This window comes from Petaurus breviceps, unplaced genomic scaffold (genome assembly GCF_028583685.1).
Source record: "Petaurus breviceps papuanus isolate PSGF00001 unplaced genomic scaffold, PetGlider_PUasm1.0 188, whole genome shotgun sequence".
Lineage (NCBI taxonomy): Eukaryota > Metazoa > Chordata > Mammalia > Diprotodontia > Petauridae > Petaurus > Petaurus breviceps.
The window spans coordinates 33271602-33296366 of record NW_027185804.1 but is presented as its reverse complement, the minus strand read 5'-3'; the positions used below and the strand labels follow the sequence as shown (position 1 = coordinate 33296366).

The following is a 24765-nucleotide window of genomic DNA, read 5'->3' as shown; positions in this document are numbered from 1 at the left end:
CACTGACACATCCACATTATAAAACATTCTGGGAGCACTGGTGCCACTTGGGCCCCCCACCCGCTGCCCATGTTGGTGTCTGCTTGGGTGCTGGTGGACTTGAGTCCTGCCCATCCTGGAGCTGGCCTTCTGTTCCCAGACCAGTCCTTTTAGCTCCCCCTTGTGGCTGTGAGGCCACATGGTTCTTTTTTTTTTTTTTTTATAACCTTCCCTCCTAGTGATGACTGCATGTACCATGGTGGGTGTGGGCCCTAAGAAGATGCTGAGCCCCTGAAAACAGCTGCAGGTGGGGAGGCTGCTCTTGGTCCAGCTCTCTTAGAGAAATCACTCTGCTGGCATGCTGTCCTGCCTCAACCTGCTGAAAGAGCTGTCCAAAGGACCTTACAGATTCAACTCAATGGATATTTATTAAGCACTTGCTGTATGTCAAGCCCTGTACTAGGTGCAGGGGGATACAAAGTTGGACAAGCCCCTATCTCACAGAACAGAAAATGCCAGAGTTCTGGGGAGAGGGCCCATACAGCAACTAGTATATCATACAGCATTGGCAGTGGTGTTAGGGAAACTGCATGTGAAAATTTCCCCAAAAGGGGCCACAGAGAACTAGAGATTATTATTGAATGAACGATCAACAAATATTATTTACTGAATGCCTACTGTGTGCTAATGTAGTCCTAGATTCTGGGTAGGGAGGACCTAGGGATGCAGAAATTGAAGTCACAGAATCTCTGAGCCATAAAAGACCATGAAGGCCACTTAATTGAAATGATACCTGACTGGTATCTCTAAAATGTCTCAGAGTTCAGGTCTTTGTGAAAGGTGAGGCTTTCTCTCTGGAGGCAGCACATCCAGTGTCGGACAGCTCCAATCATTAGGCAATGATACTTGACACGAAGCCCAAGCCTGCCCCTTTGCACTCTGCACTCATATTTTCTCTTTAGTTCTTCCCTCTGGGGCCAAAGAGAACCAAGCTAATAGCTTGACCCCTTCAAATACCAGAAGACAGATCTAGAGATCCCCCTAGACCTTTAAGATCTTCAGGTTAAACAAAGTCCCTGCCTTCCTAGGGCTTAGAGTCTAAGTAAGGAGACTGAATTTGCAAACAAACTTAAACCTTTTGAATGAGATTTCCCTTTCAAGTCATGAACCTGAAAGACCAGATGTTTATTGTAACAATGAGACCATTTCTTCAATTGGTCTTAAAATCAGGAAAATCTGGTATCAGTTTCCACCCCTGATTATACTGGCTATGGATTTTGTTGTTGTTCAGTCATTTTCATTCATGTCTGACTCTTTATGACCCTATTTGGGATTTTCTTGGCAAAGATACTAGAGTGGTTTGCTATTTCCTTCTCCAGCTCATTTTTACAGATGAGGAAAACGAGGCAAAGAGGGTTAGTTGACTTTCCCAGGGTCACACAGCTAGTAAATGTCTAGTAGATCCTTCTTCCCTCTTCAAAGTACAGAAAGTGCAGGTTCCCACATACGCCCCAGGGAGAACGCTCAGCTGTCCTCAGGGAAAACAGAGCTCTTCCAATACTCTGTCTCCCAGGAACATGTCCTCCTCTATCTGACACATCCTCTAGGTGACCCTGGGCAATTCACTTAACTTTTTAGGAGGCAGGGAGGGTCATAAAGAGGAGAGAACACTGGAGTCCTGGTTTCAGAGGACGTGGGTTCAAATTCAGCCTGTTTACTATCTTTGTAACCTGAAGGAAGTCACAGAAACTCCCTGAACCCCAGTTGCCTCATCTGTCAAAAAGGGTGTGTGGACTAGATGGTCTTTGAGGCTGCCTTGAGCTTTTGATCTGTGGTTGTATAATCTTGAGCCTTAAATGCCAATTTTTCAGCTGCAGAAAGAAAGGACTCTCTCTCAAGAAAACAGATGATGTAGGGAACCCAAGGAGCAGGAGGGACTTGTGAGGTGGGGTGGGGGAAAAGGGGAGAGTGTTGGGAGAGACAGGGATGAAGTGCAGGGATAACCTTCCCTCTGCTCTGGCAGTTTCTCTGCTTGTCATTCACCAGCTTCCTCCCCCCAATGAGCTCGGTGTCTTCATCTTTGCTCCTCAAGGACACTGTTGCTTCTCATCAGAACAGAGGCATCACCACCTGGGCTGCCCAGGCTTAGCCCACTAAAGCTCATCCTTAGGTCCAGATGCCACCTGCAGGATTTGAAAAGCAATGGGCCTCTCCCTGTAAAATGAGCCAGGGCCAGTTTTGCCCAGTGCTGCCCACATCTGTTCTGATGATGTCTGCTCTCTCAAACCATCCCCTCTCTCTAGGTACAGGGGCTCAAGAGGCAGGGGTACAAAAGGAGGCCCACCTACAAAACCCCAGTCCCTTCACAATGGGACAGAGCTCAGTAATCTTGCTGGTGCATTGGGTTGGATTTTTTGGGGGGCCCTCCACTACCAGAACTGGGTCTCAGTCTCCTTTCAGAGAGTTAAAGGACATCTTCCTGGGTACTTTCAGGGTGTATGAGGAAGGGTGTTTGGCATAATTTTTTTTGATTGACAATTAAGGGTCCTGGTGCTCTGAAAACCAGGACAACTATAACAGTTTTTGTTTATGATGTAGGGCAGGAAAAAAAACAGCTCGTATTGAAATAGTGCTTGGCATAGCCCTTTCCTCCCTGCAAACCCATGATGTAGGTGGTGCATGTGTAATCACTCCCATTTCACAGAGAAGGACATTGAAGCTCAGAGAGGACGGGTCTTGCCAAGACACTTAGAATCAGCAGAGACTCAAATCCCCCTCTCTTTCTACTCCATCACATTGCCTCTGGTGAAACTCAGGGAGAGGACTATTAGGGCTGTCTATTTAAAGCATAGGTTTTCCCCATGAAGAGTTGGGGTCCAAACACAATACAGAACTTGTAACCCATTTGGTGACCCAGCACAGAGTCCAGCAGCTGGCTGTCAATTCTGAAAAGTTTGGATTTCAGCCCAGACACACAGCCTCTGCTACCTGGGAGGGTAGGTGACCAAGGAGCAGGGCTGGGTGGGGCAGCCAGAATTTGGGAGGTTAGCTATTAATAGGTGGGGATGGAGATTATTTCCCTTGGACCCCATCTGCAGCAGCCCTTGCATGGTCTCTCACTTGCTACCTCCTTGTCCTTTGGCTAATGATGCCATCAGAATCAAGGGCTCACACCTTGTGGATCAGCCCTGACCACCTCTGACTGTACCCATCCTGGGCTCAGGCCTTTCTCCTCTCAATCCACCTTTGCACTTTGCTTGAATGACTTCTTTCAAATGAAACTATTGAAACCGATCTCTTTGAAGGCAAGGACCACATCTTTATACTTCCTGGCCCCCCACCCCCCCAGTGCCTAGTTCAGGATTGGGGACACAGGTGGCATTTGCTAAGCACCTAGTCACTGAGTGGACATTGCCTGCCATAGTAGAGTGTGTGTGTGTGTGTGTTCCATTATTTTTCAGTAATGTCTGACTCTGTCACCCCATTTATGGTTTTCTTTGCAAGGATACTGGAGTGGCTTGCCATTTCCTTCTCCATCTCATTTGACAGATGAGGAAACTAAGGCAAGCAGGGTTAAGGGACTTGCATGGGGTCACATAGCTAGTGTTTGAGATGGGATCAAAACCAGCAAATTCTCCCTCTTGTGTACTTACCATGTGTGCAACCTGCTTCCTTCTCCACGGCTCCATGGCTTCTAACTTTCCTTCTAGCTCTAAAGTTATGATTCTATGGATGAAAAAGCATTTACTTGTTAAGAGCTTACTCTGTGCTAAGTCCTAGGGATACAAACACAAGAGCCAGGGACACTGCCCTCAAGGATCTTACATTCTACCGGGGAGACTATGTATATAGGAATGATGGCTGAGGAGGGGTCTTGGTTGGGTAGCCATAAGGACGGTCAATGGAGCCACAAAGAGAATTACACTGCAGTATATCTCATTAGATTTGGTGTTCCCCCTCTCCTAAAAATAGTGGTATTTATAAAGCACTTTACACTTCGTGAAACACAAAATCATGTGATCCTCACAACAACCCTGGACTACAATTATCCTCATTTTAAAGGAGGAAACGGAGGAAGAGAGAGGTTAAGTAACTTGCCCAGGGTCACACAACTACTAAGGAGCTAAGGGAAGATTTGAACTCAGGTTTTCCTGACTGCAGATCTAGCACTCTCCATTGACTTTAGCAGTTAGCTACGTAAGAGGGGATTAAGCTTGTTCTCTTTGGGAAGAGAGGGAAGAATTAGGAGCAATGGGTATGGAAGTCACAGAGGCAAATTCAAGCTTGTCAGGGAAAAATTCTTAACAGAGTGGTCCCTAAGTGGGAGCCCTTAGAAATCTGGCACCAACCACTTTCCAGGGTTATTACACATTACTCCCTTCCCTCATCAGTCAATCAACAAACATTAAGACCTACCATGTGCCAGGCATTGTGCTAATCCCTGATACACATGCTATGTTCTGGCCAAAGTAGAGGGAGAATAATTCCAGGGAAGGCACTAAAAAGGTAGGGCGACTGAGAAAGGCTTCTCGCCAAAGGCAGGATTTATGCTCAATCTGGGTAAACTGAGAGGTGGAGGTGAAGGGCTCCCTGAAGTCTCCTCGTGAGGGGCAGCCAAGGCAAAGTCATGGCAACAGGAGATGGAGCACCACGTCAGAATTATGGGAAGCCCTGTGTAGGGGGGCCAGTGTTCGAAGGGGAGGAAATCTAAGAAGTTCAGGAAGGGAGGGTCCACGTTGTGAACAATTTTATATCCAGACTGAGGTCATATTTGGTCCTGGAGGCAAGAGTTCCCTGAGCAGGGGAAATGACGGTTTAAAAAGTGACTTTGACAGTGGAGAGAGGATGGATGGAGTGGGGAGAGACTTGAGAGAGGGAAACCAGTTAGAAGGCTCTGCTGCATGATCAACCATGACTCCCTGATGAAATATGCCACCCACCTTCTGATGAAGAGCTGATGGAAACATTTGCTTAAGATGCAGCCAATGCAGGAACACGTACATGTTTGTAATGTGTTTTTAAGTTTTCTTTCTTTTCTTAATGGGGGAGGAAGATGGGAGGAAAAGAAGGTAGATGTTCAATGATTGAAAAAATACAATTTAAATTTTTTCTTTTTAAGCAATTGGGGTTAAGTAACTTGTGCAAGGTTACACGGCTAGTTATTTCTGGATGTGGTGCTAAGTATCTGAGGCTGGATTCGATCCCCAGGTCATCCCGACACTGGGGCCAGTGCTCTTACTCGCTGTGCTACCTGGCCGCCCCTACAATTTAATTTTTAAAAAGGCTAAAGCAGTAGTCTAGATGGGAGGCTCTGAGAGCCTTAACTCAGGTCATGTAGAGAAGAGGACATATTACTCAACTTCTCAAAGTCCACACCAACACTGGCATTCCATTGTCCAACAAGCTACAAAGACCTCATGTATGAGGCTTCTGTAGGTTATGCCTCTTGACCAAAGGACTGGCCCAGTGAAATCTAGACTCATCACAAGGCAGGCTGCACGAACTCCAGATAGGTTGCCTGCTAAGGCCTAGTGGGATTGTCGCTTAGGAGAGGGAGAACCCAAGACCCTACCTCATGCATCCCTTAAATAAGGGGGAGCTCTAGATTTCCAGCTGACTGGTGTCTGTTGGAAATCCTCCAAGAACCTCAGGGTTTATTGGAATCTTCAACCTCAAGGGAGAACCCAACCCGTGCTAACCTTTCCTGGGGTGTCACCAAAGGCCTGCTGATCAGTGACCACACAATTGTCCAAGGAAGAGAACTGAGACAGGAACAGCTTTCTTCTGAGACTTAGACAATCCTTTAGCGTGAATGTTAACTATGTATAAAACCCCTCCATATCTGCTGATGGGGGGACTCGCTATGTCATGAGATGGGTCTGTGGACCACTATCTGGTCTGGCCCTCACTCTCTGGTTTTGGCAAGGAGAAGGGTGTTTCGAGTCTTGTGGATCCAGCTCAGAGTTAAAGCAGGGGCCTGTAGGTACCAGTTAATTGGGGTTAAGGGAAAGAAACAAAACAAAAGGCGGCCACAACGGTGGGACCCGAGTTTTGCTCATAAACAGCTTTTATTTTTGTTCTCAGCATGTGCCCTTGTACATTTCACATGGTCTGGAGGCTTTGGTCCTCTCCAGACCAAAGGGAGAAGCTTGATTTAGATTTGAACAGTTCTAGGCAGCTCACCTGGAGTAGCATTAAGTCCGAAGGCCTCAGAGAGAGGGAGTTTACACTTGTATCCTTTTCCGAGATGGGTAATACAGTGAACAAAAAATCAGTAAAACAGAGACTCACGTGTGCAAATATACATACACACACACATATACATAGCTGTAGGTGTACATCTCTATGTACATATGTGCACACATATATGTATATTCACACTCATATGTATAAACACCTCCTATGTAAGATTTCAACTTACTGGCTTCCCTGTGTTCTGTGATCAAAATACAAATGGTTCAGATGTTGTACATGGCTGATTTTCCTTGTCTCAGTCCCTCCCTCCCACCCACCCCCCAACATAAATAACATTACAAAAGGTTGGATGTTCCTAAGGTTTTTTTTTCTTTTCAAAGATTTTGTTTTTTAAATCACTTTCCCCCCGCCCGCCCCAGCCCCCCCCTGCAAACTACCTCTGGGCTTGTAACACAGCAGCATGAACTGGACAAGACTGGGTAAAAGCATGAATTTCCAATGGATGGACAGCTGGACATGGCTTCTTGTTATCTGGTGTAGGGATGGGTTTTTGCATTTCCATCAACAGATGCTACATTAGGAAGCAGATAATTGTCAGGACTGTCCCACCGCCCTCCATAAGGGGGGAGCTGGTCGGACCACTGAGAAAACCCGAAAGGTGTTTAGGGGTGTGACATCTCCGGAAGTTTCTCAGCTCAGTTATTTACAGAGTTTTCTTCAGCTACATTTTCTGTTTGGAACAACTGTTTCCAAAGATGCTTCTTTCTGAGAGGAAGGCAGGGAGGTGAGGGGGTGGGAGTGGGGAAAGGAACCAAAGAACCAAACCAAACCCCCTATCTTAATCCCCCAGCTTATCACCACACGCCTCATCAAGAGGAGACACTGGACAATGATTGGTTTCTTTCTTTAAAAAAAGAAGAGCATGAGGAAGAGAGAGAGAAACAGAGAGAGAAAGAGAGGGAGAGAGGGGGAGGGAGAAGAGGAGGATTAAGGAGAACGTCGCTCTTTTTTCATAAGTAAATGACATTGGATGGTCCGGATTCGATTCTTGGCGGGTGCAAATTCAGGCTGCAGTTTTAGTGTCGACTCATACCACATCATGGCCTTTTCAAACTCCTCCTGCATGGTGACAGATAACCAAAAGTGAGAAATAAAAATACCCCAGCCCTGACTCTCCCACCTCCTGCCACATCTCAAAGGTCCAAGTGGCTCGTGGCAGCAATCCCCCTCCAGTGTCCTCTCAGGGTAATGGAAATGTACCTAACCTCTGAAGTTTGGGAGGAAAGAGGCGGCTTCTATTGCCAGGGTACCACGTCACATCAAAAATGATGGACCCTGCCCCCACACCAGAGGGAAAAGTGAGGCAGACCCATCACTGAAGGAGGTGAAGTTGGAGACAGTACTTTTTAATTTTGGAACCTTCAAAGAACAGCAAGTCATAGTCCTAAGCATTGGCCTTGTGTGACCTGGAATCCTCGCTGTCAAGCCTCAGTGCCCACTACGCCTTGCCTTTTCAACTGCAAAGCAAACTGGAAGCCCACCTGTGGGTTCTTAGATAAGCTGTTTCATTGGAAATGTCAATTATGCTTGTGAATTTGGAAAATTCTGGTTTTCCTTCTAAGTTATGTTTGAAATCTAAAGGGTTCCTCTGCCCACCCGCCTTCTACAATCCAGGAACAGGACTTTTGCTCCCGGCCTCAATCCTGGCAGCTTAGAGCAAGAGCAAGCACTGACAGGTCACCTTGCCCTGTCACTCAGCCTGGGAATCATGTATTTGGAGCTAGAAGGGACTCCTCAGGTGACCTATCTGCACCCCTTCCCTTTACACAGGAAAAAAATGAAACCCAGATCAGGCATCGTAACCAAGAGGGACAAAAGGAAAAAAAGCAATCTTTGCATCCAAAGAGATGGGCTGCTGGAGATGGGTTGGGCAAGCCCCCCCTGTGGCCCGACTGCTACTCACCATAGCCACGTAGACGTTGGCGAGAGTAAAATGGTTCACGACAAAATGCGGTGCGATCTCTACGGCCATGGTGGCTACCACAATGGCGTCCTGCCAGAGTCGGGCATTGTGCAAGATGTTGGCCAAGCTGATCAGGGGCACATCCTGGGTAGAGGGAGGAAGAGGAATGGGAGGGTGTCCTTAACAATGCCCCCATCAGAGGCGCCTCTAGGTGCCACAATCTGCACCTATCTCTAGGGCTTATATGAGAGCTATTCATCATGGTGGATGGGCCCATCACCCGCAGTCCCTCATCCATTTCACTGTGGCCTCATGGTTGGGGGGACCAGTTGAAGAGACTGGTGGGGCTAAGAGGAAGAGAGGGAAGGCACGAGATACTAGGAAAAGCAACGGGAAGTATTCCCACCACGCCATGGGGAAGAGTTCAGATTAGAACACAGGAAGTGGTCTACTGAGACGGCATCGCCATTGGGAAACACTGAGGTGCTGGCAGAAAAGAGGTGTGGTGGAGGTAGAAATGGCCATCATTTGGTGATATGAAGTAGGTTTGGTGGAGATTATCTCATGTGTCACACTAAAAGTATCATTAATGGCTCCCTTTGGCCTTTATCTACCATTTTGGGAAGCTGCTCCAGCTGCTTGTAAGTCATCTGGTTTTTGGAGCAGTCACAAGATTACTGTACCTCCCTACGGTTACTCGACTTCAGAAATGTCACAACAACCACCTCTTTCCCTTTCACTTCAGTGTCTCCTGATCTTCTCCACCAATAAGAAACCAGGTGTCCTAATCCCTCTATCTTGATTTTCCCTCCCTGCCAAATTCTATGTTAACTGTGTAGAAACTAATGGCCAAGTTCTTTGGCTGCTAAGAGCCTTGGACCCTGATTTGTTTCTGCAGCAGCATGCACTGCTCAACAGATTGTTGTCTGAATGTAACTCCTTGGTATCTTTATTCCACTGTAACCCTTGGTGATGGCTGTCTCCCTCATTAGACTGTATGTTCCTAGAAGTCAACAGGTGCCCGACACTTTGGTCTTCATATCCCAGTGCCTAGTGTATTAACATTTTTGTTGATTGTTAAGGGAGTGGTGTATGATCCTTGGTCTTCCTCCCCTTGAGATGACATCACTGTGTTCATGGGTACTGGTGTTGGTTAGTGTACATGAAGGCATGATGAAGCTGTGAAATCAGATCCGGTCTGGCCCTATCTTAATTCAACCAGAAGAGTTTCATCCTGGTTACCATACTAAGTAACATTACTAATATGCATTAGTTCATTAAATAAGTATTAACTGATCAGCTGTTGTGTACATGACACTATGCTAAGGTCACAGATGATAGATAAAAGAGTTGGAAGGGACCTTAGAAGGCCATCAAGTATCACCTCCCACATATTACAGATGAGGAAAATGAGGTCTGGAGAGGTTAAGGAATTTGCCCAGGGTCACACAGTAGGTTCTGGTGGTTGAACTTGAACCCACGTTCTTTCTCTAAGCCCAGTGCACTACCCTGAGGATGCATACAGAAAAAGGCAGAAGAAGGTTACTCATGACAGATGGTGAATTGGCTTGTCCCCTTCATCATGCTTGTCTGCCTGTCTACAGTGATGCCATTCAAGGCCAATGAAGGGCTCCAAGAACAAAGAGAATCTTGCTCCTCACCAAAGGAAGTGGGTACACTTGGGGACCAGACCTGGGGTATGTGCACTGGATAATGATGAGTCCTCGTGAGCTAGGGAAAGGAGGAGGGCCAGAGTGGCTTCCTGGAGTGGGGGGGGGGGGGGGAATGTGAAGGGCCACTCACTGCTGAATATGCACCAGCTGTCTGGTTGCCTGTGCATGGAGAGGACATATTAAAAGGGTGATAGCTCACTTCTCACAGAGGGTATTTTTTCAGCTTTCTGAGATGCAGGGAAGGCAGGAGAGGAGGTAAAGGTCTAAATGCTAAGTGCATAGGGGTCAGGGACCATACAGCTCAATCCCCTCATTATTCAGATGAGAAAGCTGAGGTATAGGGAAGGTAAATGGCCTGCCCAAAGTCATGTCAGGAAGAAAGGAAGAAGGAATAAAGGTGAGATTTGAATCTGGATCTTCTGACTCCAGCGTTACTCTTTTCCACTGCACTGGTGGAGGGAATTTTATACATAAAGAGTTCCTACTATAGATGGAATCACATGCCTGGAAAGTAGAAATACCTTCCCTGAACCCCACTCCCAGCCCCACCAAAAGAAATTCCAAACAAAGTGAAGAACCAGCAAGCACACACACACAGACACACACAAATACACACAGACATACACACACACACACACACACACACACACACATTGACTTTAAGAACCAGGAGACAGAAAGCTGCCCAAATTGGCCCAGCCATTTTCAGAAGGTGCTGTACTCACTTTCATATGATGTGGGGCGTAATGAAGGGCCTGCCTCAGACAATCGATGGCCTTCTTTCCTTGTCCTTTCACTCTCCAGTAGAGGGCTGCCATGCTAGAGAGGACCCAGGAGGTCTGGTTCTGAAAGGGAATGGTTGGTGGAAGCTGACATCTCCCGGGAAACACACTTCATTGACAGAGTATACCCAAGCTTTCCATTTTGTAGGGAGCAGTGTGTATGGGTTCTTACTATGAGGACACAAGATATCCATGAAGGAACCATGGGTAAGGATGGTCTCCTAACCTCCTCCAAATACAAACTATCCCTAGGTCAAGGGTTCATCTTTTGTGTGTGTCATGGACCCTTCTGGTGAAGCCTATGGCCCTCTCCTCAGAATAATGTTTTTAAATGCACAGTATGAAATACATAGAATTATAAACTCAACTAATTAAATTGAAATAGTTATCTCTCTCTCTCTATTTAAAAACCTCAACAAGTTCACAAACTCTGGGTTAAGAACCACAGCCCCAAAATCTTTTTCTCTCCCCCTCCCACAGTAAGTGTCCATTCTGGGAAAAAGAAAAATAAATGCTGAAGGAGCAGTCTTAGAGATACAAGAGAGAAGCTGTTTTTAAATTCTGAATTGAGGTAACTGATGTCACCCTTTCAGCCCTGAGACCCTTTAGTGGACGATTTCAGTGGGGGGAGTCAGTGGCCATGGGGCACAGTCTCAGCTTCCTGCCTGAGTGACCTACCTTCTCCAACACTTTGGCAATTCGAGTGCCAATTTGTTCAAATGACTGCTGGGGGTACTTGTCTTTGCCAAGATTCTGTAGCACCTAGAATAGGGAGAGAGAGATGGTAGATTAAGAGGAATGAAAATGGGAAAAGGAAGCAAAAGCCCTGTGACCCTGGCAGGGAGAAACTGATGGTGAGGAGGCACTGCAGGAGAGCCCAAAGGTTGGGATCCAAGGGATCTGGATTCTAATTCTGGCTCTGCTACTTAGTAGCTGTGTGACCAATGGAAAACGGCCCCAGCTGTGGGAGCCCTGTTAGAATGGGTGCACCTTGGGAGCGAGGACTGTGTTGCTTCTCTATTTATACCCCAAGGACTTAGCTCAGGGCTTGGCAGACTGCAAATACTTCTATCATTTGTACATTCAGACCAATTCTCCTGTAGTCTTATTGTTCAGGCATCTTGGGTAAGGTTAATCGAGGTCAGGTGACCATTGCTCCATCCAACCCAAAATGCCCAAAGATGGACTCACCACCATCGCCATTTTTCCAAAACCTCCCTGGCTGATGGCTAGGTTAGGTCTTATGCACCTTTGTCTCCCTGCCCTCTTGCCCAGCTATACAAAGGAGTCTAGGTTCACAGAGACAGGCGGGGGCTGAAACAGGGCAGGTGGGAGACAAGAGGAAATATTTGTACAGGCTAGCCCTTGCCCACCTGCAGTCACGATGAGGAGTCTTAGACGGAGAAGGCTGAAGGCTGAGGGCTTTCTGCACTCTCCTTCCAAGCCGTCATGCCCCCAGCGCCAAGCTCACCTCTTTCAGCTGGCTCTCGCCCGTGTAGTGCAGGCTGGCTCGGTTGGCCACCCCCTGCAGGTGGTCCAAGGTGTGCATGCTGGCGGGAAGGTTGCTATTGCAGAGGGGCTCCATGGCGGGCTCCTGCAGCTGTGTAGCAAAATCTATGTGCTCTGTGATGCTGAAATGTGGAAAACCAAAGCAGGTCACGTGGAGAGCTTTAGGAGCAAGGTGGCACACATCAGTCAATCAGTTGGCAAGCATCGATTAAACACCTACTGTGTACCAGCTACTGTGCTAAACTGGGGATACAAAGTCTGCAAGGAGCCAACATTGTATTGGAGGTGGCTTGGGGGATGACAAGAATGCAGGAAGGTGCAAGACACACAGAGTAGCTGGGAGGTCCTCGGGAGACACACCAGCAGCCTGGGAACTGGGAAAGGCTCCATGTGGAGGGGGCGTCTGAGCCGTCTGGAGGGAAGCGAGGGATTCGCCAAGAATAGTTAGGAGGAAAATTCAAGCAGCTGGGGAGCTCTCAGCTTTGGTTCCCAATTTTATTTTTGTGCTATGTGGGGTGCTGGAGTCTTCAATGAGTTCTGCTTCTTTCTAGCGCTTCCCTCTTTGCAGAGGAGCTGGTGAATGGAAGATCATCACAAGGGGATGCCTTCCCCTTCAGTCACAACACAGAACCTGCCTCTGGGGAGCCAGGCACCAATAGGTAAGGAAGGAATTCTTTTGCCCTCAGGTCACATAACCATAAGGGCCAGCCAGGTGACACCACAGTACATAGAGTGCAGAGCCTGGAGTCAGGAAGACTCATCTTCCAGAGTTCAAATCCTGCCTCAGATACTTACTAGCTGTGTGACCCTGGGTGAGCCATTTAACCTTGTTGGCCTCAGTTTCCTCATCTATAAATGAGCTGGAGAACGAAACGGCAAACCCTTCCAGTACCTCTGCCGAGAAAACCCAAATGTATTCCCTCCTCACCTTCCCCTTCTAGATCTCAGTGTTTCCTTCAAGATTTAGCTCAAAAGCCACCTTCTGTAGGGACTTTCCCTATTCTCCCCAACTGCTGGTGCCTTCTCCCAAGACTCTCTTGTCTCCATACTTGTTCATATCTATTTATGCATGTGTGTCTACCATTCAAATGCAAGCCCCTTGAGGGAAGGCAGTGAGTTTTTGTTTTCTTTGCAGGCCCAGTGTTTGGCACATAGTAGGCAAGCCTGTTGACTGGCATCCCCCATGCCTAGTACAGTGGTTGCACAGTTAGATGAATGAAGAGACACATTTCTAGCTTTAGAAACAGCACACTAAGCATTAATATAATCAGATACATTTTGGAGATCAGGGAGCATCAGTTTTTGGAACAGTATTTGCTGTTCTATCAACTGCTCTAAGTCAGCAAAAAACGCCTAGCTCTGTGTTTCCTACAAGGCAGGATCTGACCTTCAGTGAGATTCAAGGAAGTTTTTCTATTACTTCAGGTCAGTCTATGACAGATTATGAGAGAAAGGACTTAGCTTCACCCCCTGGAGACCAACGCAGATTTCTGGGGCAGCGTCTTCACTGGGTTTATCTATGCACAGGTGCCCCTGGGTCAGTAATCACAGAAGCGGTGGATCTTTTGGTGACCCCCAGTGAGGACAGCCATCCCTGAGGCCAACTGAGTGGAACAGCCAAATTTAACAGTGGTCACAGTGTGATACTCACTCGATGTTTTTGGCCGAGACAGCGAGCCAGGTGCTGGCTACAGTGGTGAGTTCCACCCGACGGAGCTTTACACACTCATCAGGGCTTGGCCACCCCAGGCTTTCGTAATCATGCTTTTTTCCTGGGAGGAGACAGATGAAACAAGTCAATACCTCTGTCAAGGAGCAAGACCAGAGAGTGGGCTGAGCCTTGGGGATGGTTTCAGACCCACTTGGAAGGCTTGGACAAGGCTCTTCTGAACCCCACCATCTGGACCTCTAACCAAATCTTGGGTGAAGAGCCAGGAGTGAAGGTTGTCCGATGATCCAGTGTCTGACTCAAGCAAGGCTGGGCAAGAAATCCCTGCTCTTGGGTCTTAAATCAATTCTTAAATAAATATAATTTGGTATTATTAATTATTTATTTAATATAGTTAATATTTCTTAAATAAATAAAATTCTTAAATCTTAAACCCTTAGGTTATCAGCACGAGGGAAAGGAGAAATCCTCTGAAGTCATGCACCCTCACCAAACCTATCACCTGTTCAATAATCCATATGTGTGTATACATATACACACATACATACACACATGTATACATTTATTATACATGTAATTTCCTATGTACGACGCACAAAGTGCTGGGGGAGACAACAAAGATAAATAAGGTACTTAAGGTACTTTCCACGAGTTTACAAACCAGTGGTGACGTGTCCAGAGAAAAACACAACACAAATCAGAATAAGTGCGGTAGAGTCTGCAGTGCTATGAGACAAGGAAAGAATAACCTATATGTAGCCTATAGCACTGGAAGGGTCAGCTTGTCCACCTCTTTTGTTTTACAGATATGGAAACTGAGGCCCGGAGAGTTTGGGTGATCTGTCCAGGATCATATAGGTATAAGAGGCAGAACAAGGATTTGGACCCAGGACCTCTGGCTCAGAATCCAACCTTCCCTCTAGCTGAGGGTTATGGGTATGTGTGTGTGGGGTGGGGAATGAATCATATTTAAAGCAACTTTAGCTTTGGCTAGAGAGGTATTTCTCTAAAGAAATACAGCGGAATGGGAAGTAATGAGGCTTTCAAATGAAGAGTATTAATACCTCTCACTGGTACCATTTTGGAAAGCCAAGGTATCTTCCATGGGACTGAACAAATAAAAGAATCAGGCCTTTCCTGAAAGGAATGCCAAAGAAAAACACAAGGATGTGAAGGAATTCCAATGAGATGGGTGGGAAGCAGGTCTTTGGCTTTATGAAGTGAACCCTGCTTACTGTAAATACTTATGAATATCCCCATGTTGTTACAGTGGACAAGGATTGGGGAGGGGGGACTAAGCAGGAGCATGGGAAGGTCACATGTAGATTTAGACTTCAATACTTTTCCTAAAGCCCAAGTGTGACCAGCTTCTCACACCCCTCTCCTCCCTACCATGTGCTCAGAGGAGGATAAAATACAGTCTTCCTTCAGCTCACCTTTCCAGGCTTCATGTATGTGACTGCCCTGTCCACTATGACATGCTTCACTGGAAGTACAGAGAGAGGGTAGGGAAAGGAGAAGAACTGGGGATCATTCTGAAGCTGTAAACCTGTGTGTATGGAAGGATGGGGGTATCCTGGACAAAGGGAAGGGAATTCAAAGGGGTAGTGTCACGGGGAAAGATACTGAGTCATGTTTGGACTTGCTGAATGTGTGACATTCAGTTGGAGGTAAATAACTGGTGGGATTCAAAATGGCGCTGGATCCTAGAGAAGAAGAAGGTGGGTCCAATTCCTACCTGTGATGCTTACTTCCTGCGTGACCTTGGGTAAGCCTTAAAGTACTCTAGGTGTCAGTTTCCTTATCTGTAAAATGAGAGGTTTGGATTTGATGGACTCTGGTCCCTTCCATTTCTGTGACTATAATCCTATTATGTGTGACTAGTATTCACTTAAGAGATGAGATCTGGATATGGGGATTGGGGAGCCAATTGCACAAAGATGAGAATCTCACCCATGGGAACTGAAGAGAGGATCCTGGCCAGACCCATGAGGTACAGCCATGCATGTTAGGATTAGCACATGGATGGTGACCCAGCAAAGGAGTGTTCAGATAAGGAGAGGGAGAACTAAGAGAGAGTAATATCACAGCAACCCAGAAAGGAGAGACTACCTAGAATGGAAGAGGGGTCCACCAAGTGATCAAGAAGGAGGAAGACTGAGGAAAGGCCAGTGGATTTAGCCAACATGGATCTTATTTATCAATGTGTCTCTGAAAATGTGGTGTCCCAATTGGAATGCAATATTCTAGGTGTGGTCTGTCTAGCTGAGAGTACAAGAGACCCATAATCTCCCTTGGTCTAAACTGGATTTCTTCACTCTTTCTATCATGGACCTTTTGGGCAATTTGGTGAAACGTATGGACTCCTCAGAATAATGTTTAAAATAACTTGAATAAAATGCTAACCTTCAGTTATAGAGGTTAGTGAAAGTGAAGATGTAATCTTTTCCTCATCCAACTTCATGGGACCCCAGATTTAGACACATAGTTTAACGAATGAAGCTTCATTAATTTTAATAAGCTTTATCATTGGCTTATCTGGAGCTTGTGGTCATCTAAAACTCTCAGGTCTTTACCATATGAACTGCTGTTAATTCAGTTCTCCTGTGTCTTGTATCTGCCCAATTTATTAGGGTGGGTTTTTTTTTTCCATTTATCAATCAATGAATGAGTATACTTTTGCAGGAAGTAAATAACATCCATGTTGACATTCTCACTGTAAATAAGACTAGAAGACATAACAAAGGTAGAGCTTAATTGAAAGGACAGATCAAGGTTCTTCTGGATGAAAGAACTGGAGAAAATGGTTTCATCCTGTGCTCAAAGGTTACAAGCAATATCATTTTATGGGGCACTTGATCTTTTCTCCTCGGAGGGCTCATTGTGGGCATATGAATGCGAACTCCTTAAGGGCAGACCTGTTTTTATCTTTTTTGAATTTCCAGACAGCACAGTGTTTCTGAAATAATAAGCACTTAATAAATGCTCGTTGATTAGGTGATAAGCAAATGGACCATCACAAAGAAAATGTCAGCTTATGTATCAATATTTGCTGCAAAGGATGAAGAATTTGAGAAATTTTTATGAAGACTTGAAGAAAATTTTTCTAATGACCAACAGTTACAGATATTTGGTGACTTCTATGCTTAAGATGAGTGTGGGGAAGACAGCAATAAATAAATCGAAAAATCTAGTTCAAGATTTAGAAATTAAGGAGAAAGGATTCAAAAGTTTCATGCCTTCATGTTATAAATATATCCTTCTTTAAAAAATGTTTATGTGTAGTATTCTTCTTTTTCTTGATAGCTTAATTCTCTTTAAATTTTTTAAAAATTATATATTTTACTTTTTCCCCAATTACACGTGAAGACAATTTTAACATTAAAAAAATTTTTGAACCACATCTCACCAGTCAGATTGGCTAAGATGACAAAGCAGGAAAATGACAAATGCTGGGGAGGATGTGGGCAAATTGGAACACTAATGCATTGCTGGTGGAGTTGTGAACTGATCCAGCCTTTCTGGAGAGCAATCTGGAATTATGCCCAAAGGGCTATAAATAATTTCATACCCTTTGACCCAGCAATACCACTCCTAGGGTTACATCCCAGAGAGATCATAGAAGTGGGAGTAAGACCCATATGTACAAAAATGTTTATAGCAGCTCTTTTTGTGGTGGCAAAGAATTGGAAATTAAGGGGGTGCCCATCAATTGGGGAATGGCTGAACAAGTTGTGGTATACACATGTTATGGAATACTATTGTGCTATAAGAAACGAGGAGCAGATGGACTTTTTATCTACCTGGAGAGGCTTATACAAACTGATGCTGAGTGAGAAGAATAGAACCAGGAGAAATTTGTACATAATTACAGACACAATGCATGTGTGATGACCAACTTTGATAGACTGGACCCTTCCCAGCAATGCTGTGATATAAGTCAATCCTGAAAGACTCATGATGGAGAGAAATATGTGCATCCAGAAAAAGAACTAGAAAGAACTGAGTTTATATCCAGGTAGAAGCAAAATACCTGATCTTTTTCCTTCTCTTGTTTGGTTTTATGTCCTCTTTACCATTTTTCATTCTATCTGATACAATCCGTCTTTATAACCTGACTAATGTATAATGTGAAAGTATTTACAGATCCCGTACTTGACTATATGCCGCCATGGGGGGGGGGGAGGGAGAGGAAAGGGGACAAAATGTGAAACTCAAGGAACTGTGGAATCGAATCCTGTAAACTAAAAGGAAACAAACAAATTAATTAAAAAATTAAAAAAAATTTTTTGAGTTCCAAATTTACTCCCTCTTTTTCTTACCTCCCTCCGCCCTGACACATAAGCAATTTGATATAGGTTATACAGAACATATCCTTTAATAAGAGAATTTGAAGATCCTGAACCTGACAGGCAATGGATAGCATCACAAAATGAAAACTGAACATCAACAAACAGGAAACCACAAATTATTAACAGAGAAGTCATTTCAAAATCAATTGTCTGTGAAATCAGAGCCTACATGGGACAATGGTTACCATCCTGTGGGCAGGGGGAGGGGGGGGTCAGTGCTGGGGAGTTTTTATAAGAGGGTCTGCAAATTAACATACAAAAACATAAAGATACAGGGGCGGCCAGGTGGCTCAGTGAGTAAGAGCACTGGCTCCAGTGTCGGGATGACCTGGGGATCGAATCCGGGCTCAGATACTTAGCGCCACAGCCAGAAATAACTGGCCGTGTAACCTTGAGCAAGTTACTTAACCCCAATTGCTTAAAAAAAAAAAAAGATATAAACACATATCTTCTACAGACTAAAGATTATGTCTTGTACACACACAGAGTTATTTAAACTATTTTTCAAATAAAAGAGGCAGTATGACACAGTGGACAGAAAGTTGGCCTGGGGATAGGGTAGAGGGGAGGGTTAAGGCAAAGCCCTTGTTCAAGCAACAAGGGGAACAGGAATAACCTCAGAATATCTCCTGAAAATGGCCACTGATGAACCTGTGAGAGGATGGTTCTCAGTGCTGAGGCTTCAAATCTGATTTCACAGATTTTTATGGAATCAGTTTTAGAAGGAACTTCCAAGTCATACTTGAGCAAGAATCCTCCCTACCACATACAAGACAGGTAGTCATCTTGCTCTAGCTTGAAGACCTTCTGGGGCCGGTGGGATGAGATTGGAAAGATCCATTCCCTTTGGAAGTGATATCTTCCATGATCCCATAGCTTTCACTTTTAGGAAGTTTTTCCTTATATCAAGTCTATATCTGTTTCTCTCAAACTTCTAGCCATTCCACTATTATTTCTTGTTCTGCTCTTTGAGGCCAAGCTGAACTCACATTTAGCATGTCCCACTGAATACTCATCTCTTCCAAACTATGTACACTCACTTCCTTTAGCTAATCCTCACATGTCATGATATTGGGGCCTTTCAGCATTCTACTCTTTGTCCCCTGCTCCATTTCCAGCTTATAGATGTGTTTCCTTAAAATTTGGTACCACCCAGAACTCAACACAATACTCCAGATATGCTCTGACTAGGGAAAAATGCAGCACAATCCACCCCTGCCTCATTCTGGACATTATGCCCAAGACAGCATTACTTCTTTTAGCTCCTATGCAACTCCAAGGAAAAGACATGACATGTAATTTCAACAACTACAACCTGACTTAGAGAAACATCAAAGATGTTTCAATAGGCGATATCAAAATATGAGAAAGAGATGGAGAAGTGGCAGCCAACAAGGATTACAACAATTTTTAATAGAAGTTTAATTGATGTAAATCAATTGCTATAATGAGGAAACCTAGAGCTTAGAAAACACCTTGGCCAGCAAACACTTGATTTCCTTCCCAAGCAGAGAGATAGCAGCCAAATGCAAAAATGGCTTAGAAATGGCTTAGAATATAACCTCCTTTACAGAGCAGGATGACAGAAGATTGTGAGCTGTATTGGCTTGCAAAATGGAAAAACAGTGGAAGGAAAAATATACTTAAAGAAAGCCAGGGAAAAGACACAACCAAATAAAGCCACTCCCAAGGCATTTAAGGATGAAAATGGAAAGACAATAAAAAGACAAAAAAACTGAAAAGATCTGTAGAAATTTTTATAACAAGCTCCTTTTGTCACCAGGGATAGTGGAGTTACCATCTTTCAGATTTTGTCATCACCGTCCTGAATGAGTCGAGGAAGCAGAAATGAAAAAAATTATATTATTATCTCAATAGATGCAGAAAAAAAGCTTTTGATACAATTCGGCACTAATTTCTACTAAATGCTTAAAAGTATTGGTATAAATGGATTTTTCCTTAAATTGATGCCCATCAATTGGAGAAAGGGCCGCACAAGTTGTGGTATATGATGGTGATGGAACAGTACTGTGCTATAAGAAATGATGAGCTCAATGATTTTAGAAAAACATGGAAAGACTTGCATGAAATAATGAAAAGTGAAATGAGCAGAACCAAGAGAACATTACATACAGTAACAGCAATATTGTTTGAAGAATGACTCTAAGTGAGTAAGTTATTTTGTCTATTACAAATACCCAAATTAACTACAAAGGACATATGAAGAAAGATGAATTCTGCATCTGGAGAAAGAACTGATAAACAGAAGCATGTATAGAATAATTTTACATACATAGCTATTTGTTTCCAATGGTAGCCATCTCTGGGAGGGAAGAAAAAAGAGAAAATGAAGAAATCTGTGTGACAATTTTGTTGCAGGGTTGAAAGGAATAGCAAGTTGTGTATAGAAGATTTGCAGTATTATGTGCAATCATCTCTTTTATTGTACTATGTTATGGAAATATTTATTTTATTCCAGAAATTTAAAATGTTTTTTTAAGAGTTGATATTTTGAATCCAAGTGTAAGACATGAATTCTTACTAAATTTTCTTATTAGATTCATCTCATTGCTGTTGCCTACTAAAATCCTTTGTATTCTGATTCTGTTGTTCAATGTGTTAGCTATTCCTACCACTTCCTATCTTCTGCAAATTTGATAAACATGTCATTTATACCTTTATCCAAGTCACTGCTAAAAGTGTTACTTATTAAGCAGCACAGGGCCAATGACAGAATTGTGCCACACTCTACCTCCTTCCAAGCTGACCTCAAGTCATTAATGACTACTCTGTGGAGTCTAACCATCCCACCAGTTTTGGAAACATCTAACTAGATAACCATCTATCCTGTATTCCTTATATTTTCCACAAGGATGATGAACTTTTTGTCAAATGCTTACTAAAATCTACCTATGCTATAGATGTAACAGTTCCCTTATCTATCAGTTTAAAATCCTACCACAAAAGGAAAAATAGGTTCTTCTGGCATGATCTTTTCTTGGGAGGGCCATGCTGTTTCCTGGGATCACTGCTTCCTCTGCTAGATGCTAATCAGCAACATCTTTAATAACAATCTAGAATTTTGCCAGGAGTCAATGTCAGGCACACTAGCTTGGTTTCTACATTCTGTTCTCTTCCTTCTTTTTAAAATAAAAATGGGGAAATTTGCCCTTCTTCAGTACTGTGCTATTCCTCTAGTCAGGGATCGCTGACAGTCACTCAGCTGCTGGATCTGCCACTTATTTCAGGGCCCAAGAGGCAGTTCCTCTGAACCTTGGGACTTCAATTCATAAGGTGTATGCTTACTACCTTCCCTTCTTATCCTCGGCAAGTTTAACCTTAGTTGGGAAATGCACATCCCATTTTCAGACTCCATATCTGTAACCAGTTAATCACTTCCCAGATTTTCATCTCTCTTCCAAAGTCTTTGTCTTCCATTGGTGGCAAAGATGAAGTCACTACCTGTGTCCCTTACGGTCTTTAGTTTCTGACACAAGAATTAATTCTCTTTAATTATGCTTTCTAGCTTCCTTCTGGAGGCATTATTACATACTGAAAAAGAACAGACATCTTTATGGTTATGCCTCAGTACTTACCAGCACTTGAATTACAACTATTATTTTTTTCCTCTAACCCTTAAGAATGATCTTCCTCCTGGCTGAAACATATTCACTGGATTTTAGGGTGGCTGGCTATCTGTAAGTTATATGCTCTCTGCTGTTCTCTTCACTTTGTGGATTGTTTTAATAATCCCACTTTTGCTTGAAAACAAAATTCTAATTGATAGTCTATTCATATAAAGCTATTGAAATCTAAAGTCAAAAATTTTAAATCCTGTGCACTGGGATGTTTAACAGTATGTTGGACAATCAGTGATGAAAACTGTCAGGTTTTGTATGTTGCTTTTGTAAGTTGTAAGGGGAAGAGAAATAAATATAAAGTCTATTATGTTCATAACTAAAAAGCTATTATCCTCAGCTTTGTGAATTCTGTGCATTTGAAAAATGACTTTTCTACATTCTTCATCCAAGTCCCTGATTAAAATATTAAAGAAGATATAGAGCTGTCAAACGCAGAACCCTGTGACATACCACTAGACTCCTCCTTCCTCGAGGACATTGATGGGTAAGCTTGCTCTGCCAACTGTGAACCCTCCATGACCACCAATATCACATATTTTCAGGGGTATCAAGAAACTGTAAAATGTCTTACTGAAATCAAGGCATACTGCTAATGGCATTGGTATGTACAGCATTTAAAAAGTTCTAAGCAAAAAGAAAAAAATGAAAATAGGGTTAGTTTAGTGTGACTTATTTAAAAAGTAAGCTCTGATGCTTTTCTTCTTGCATGCCATACTCGTAACCCAATATTTTTGCTAGTTAAGAAAACTCTCTGGCAGCATAGACAGCAGTCCATAACCACAGTTTTCTACCTATAGCCCCTCCCTACTTCTATATGGAAAGAAGGCAAATGCATTTTATTGTTTGTCCTACAGTAAGGATACAGATTAGAAATCACTCGTTTTGGTGAAGTCAATGTAGATATTAATGATCACCCTTCCTGTCCTCTGAGTTCTCAAAGCTTTTGTTCAGTAATCTCTTTTCTAAATCCTATGCCTTTTTTTTTTTTTAAAGCAATTGGGGTTAAGTAACTGTAAGGGTTATGGGATTTAAAGATCTCCCATGCCCCATGGACGTGCTGACATAGCAGAGCAAGAAAAAAAAAAAAAGCCGAGCTAACGGTCCTGTGGTTGGCAGTTGGTGGCAGTTGCCTTTTTTTTTTTTTTTTTGAGTTAGGACTCCGGCTGAGCACTGCCAGGGGCCGGAGCTGCTGGGAGCGCTCTTCCAGGACGCTGGGTGGTTGCTGTGAGTGGGGAGAGGAGGACCTTTGCCTGAGGTAGCCTGTTCTGTTTTAAAGGCTTGAGAATGTGGGTGCTTTCTACTTTATCTACCTGTGTCAATATCATAACTACTCTGATGGCTTTCACTTTCTGGTTTTGGGACTCAGTCTTTTGGTATCTTAATAAATTTTCTAGTTTATTTCCCCAAATGGCAAACCTGATGTATTTTGTGATGGATAATTATATCAGCATATTTGTAATCTCTATAGGCATTGTGAATATGGCATTGCTGATACATTTGGCGACGAGGATGGGATCACAAAATGTCAGGCCTCTATTTGGAAGCAGTGGGGCTTTAGAGGGAGAAATGGCTATTCCAGGATGGGAGGATTTGCCTTATTCCTCTCTAGCCAGAGAATGGGCTAAAAGCACAGGGCCCTGTGAAAACTGGGAACCAAGGCTAAAAGAGGGAGAACCTGGAGATTTGGAAAGATGTTTGAAAGCAATACCCATAGAACCAGGCAAAGAACTGGCAGGAGTGTGCAGGAGAGGCTGGGTGCTGCTAACAAGTTATCGCCTTATGTGTAAAAGTAGGGATAAGCTGCTGAAGGAAAGAGCTAGGATGGCTAGGGAGTCAGCTGGTTTGCCTGAGGATTCTTCTGTGTCACAGTACTCAGAAGAGCAAACTGGAGGGACCCATGTGGTCCAGGAGCAAGCTACTGTTCATGTAGCTAAAAGGAAGCAAAAAACTAGCAGAAGGAATGTGCATGCAGCTTTTGTACAGGCTGGGCAGAGTTGCCCTGACAGCTTCCAGGAGAATGTGTGTGAGGAGAATGGAACAAGGTTAGATGAGGAGTCTCCTAATGTAGAAGCTCTCCCCATACGAAGAAGAAGGCAGGAGAACCACCGAGGCAAAACAGAGTCCAGGGAGATAATTGAGGATTTCACTCAACAGGAGATCACTGATATATTGAGTAGATTTACCCAAAGAATGGGGGAGTCTTTAGTGTCTTGGATAGTAAGAATCACTGATGAAGGCGCAGGAGGAATAACACTGGACAATGAGGACTGTTTAAAATTCATAAGTATCAGTCAGAATCCTTTTGTACACCAGGCTTTTAGGGATCACCATATGCAAGGAGGAAATAACAAAACTAATCTTCTAGCTTTAGCTGCAGAAGGTTGCAAAAAGCAATATCCAACTGAATCTATGTGGCCTAGGGGAGACAGACCCTGGTACTCACTTAGAGACTGTATGAGAAAGTTAAAGGAGGAGGTAATGAAAACTGCTATCCTGATTGGAGATGCAAATGCATATTATGATACCCCCCTAGGAGTTCCTCATAGAAATATCATAGTGAAGACGGCTCCTCCTGCATATAAGTACCTAATTCTGACTTTTAATTGGAGAAATAGGGCACCCTCTTTCAGAGGTGCTGGATAAGATTTCACAATTAAGTGATTTAGGGGAATGGGAAAAAGACAAATTGCCTCGAGAGAGAAGAGTAAACAGCCAGAGGATTCAGAGACAAAATAGACCCACAAGAAGGGAACTGTTTACTGCTCTATTAAGAGCTGGGGTGGACTTTAGAAGAATAGATGGTATTCCAACTGAAGAGCTGCATAAGCTGTACCAAGAAAAGGTACTTAGTATTAGAATGAACAGGGAAGCAGGAACCACCCCCGCAGGTATTTCTGAATCTGAATCTTTGTATCCAAGGTTGCCCCACCTTCAGGGGGAATAGGAGATAGGCCAAGCCCCAGCCCAGATAAAAGAAATATGCAGAAGAGATTGCAGACCCC

The 24765-nt window shown here is 43.9% G+C and overlaps 1 protein-coding gene across 5 annotated transcripts in view; it reads right to left on the bottom strand.

Annotated features, from left to right (window-relative positions):
- Positions 1–6028: 6028 nt before the first annotated feature.
- Positions 6029–24765, bottom strand: part of TTC17 (tetratricopeptide repeat domain 17) — a 123990-nt gene continuing 105253 nt past the window's right edge. For 3 of the 5 annotated variants that reach the window (XM_069091453.1, XM_069091454.1, XM_069091455.1), the window contains 6 exons: positions 13753–13873; positions 12064–12223; positions 11271–11354; positions 10536–10655; positions 8138–8281; positions 6029–7293 (listed from right to left, as the gene is read on the bottom strand). In XM_069091453.1, coding sequence (XP_068947554.1) covers positions 7162–7293; positions 8138–8281; positions 10536–10655; positions 11271–11354; positions 12064–12223; positions 13753–13873 — 761 coding nt within the window. In that variant the 3' untranslated portion in view covers positions 6029–7161. The remainder of the gene's footprint in view (positions 7294–8137; positions 8282–10535; positions 10656–11270; positions 11355–12063; positions 12224–13752; positions 13874–24765) is intronic. The other 2 variants (XM_069091456.1, XM_069091457.1) reach the window with 2 other exon arrangements.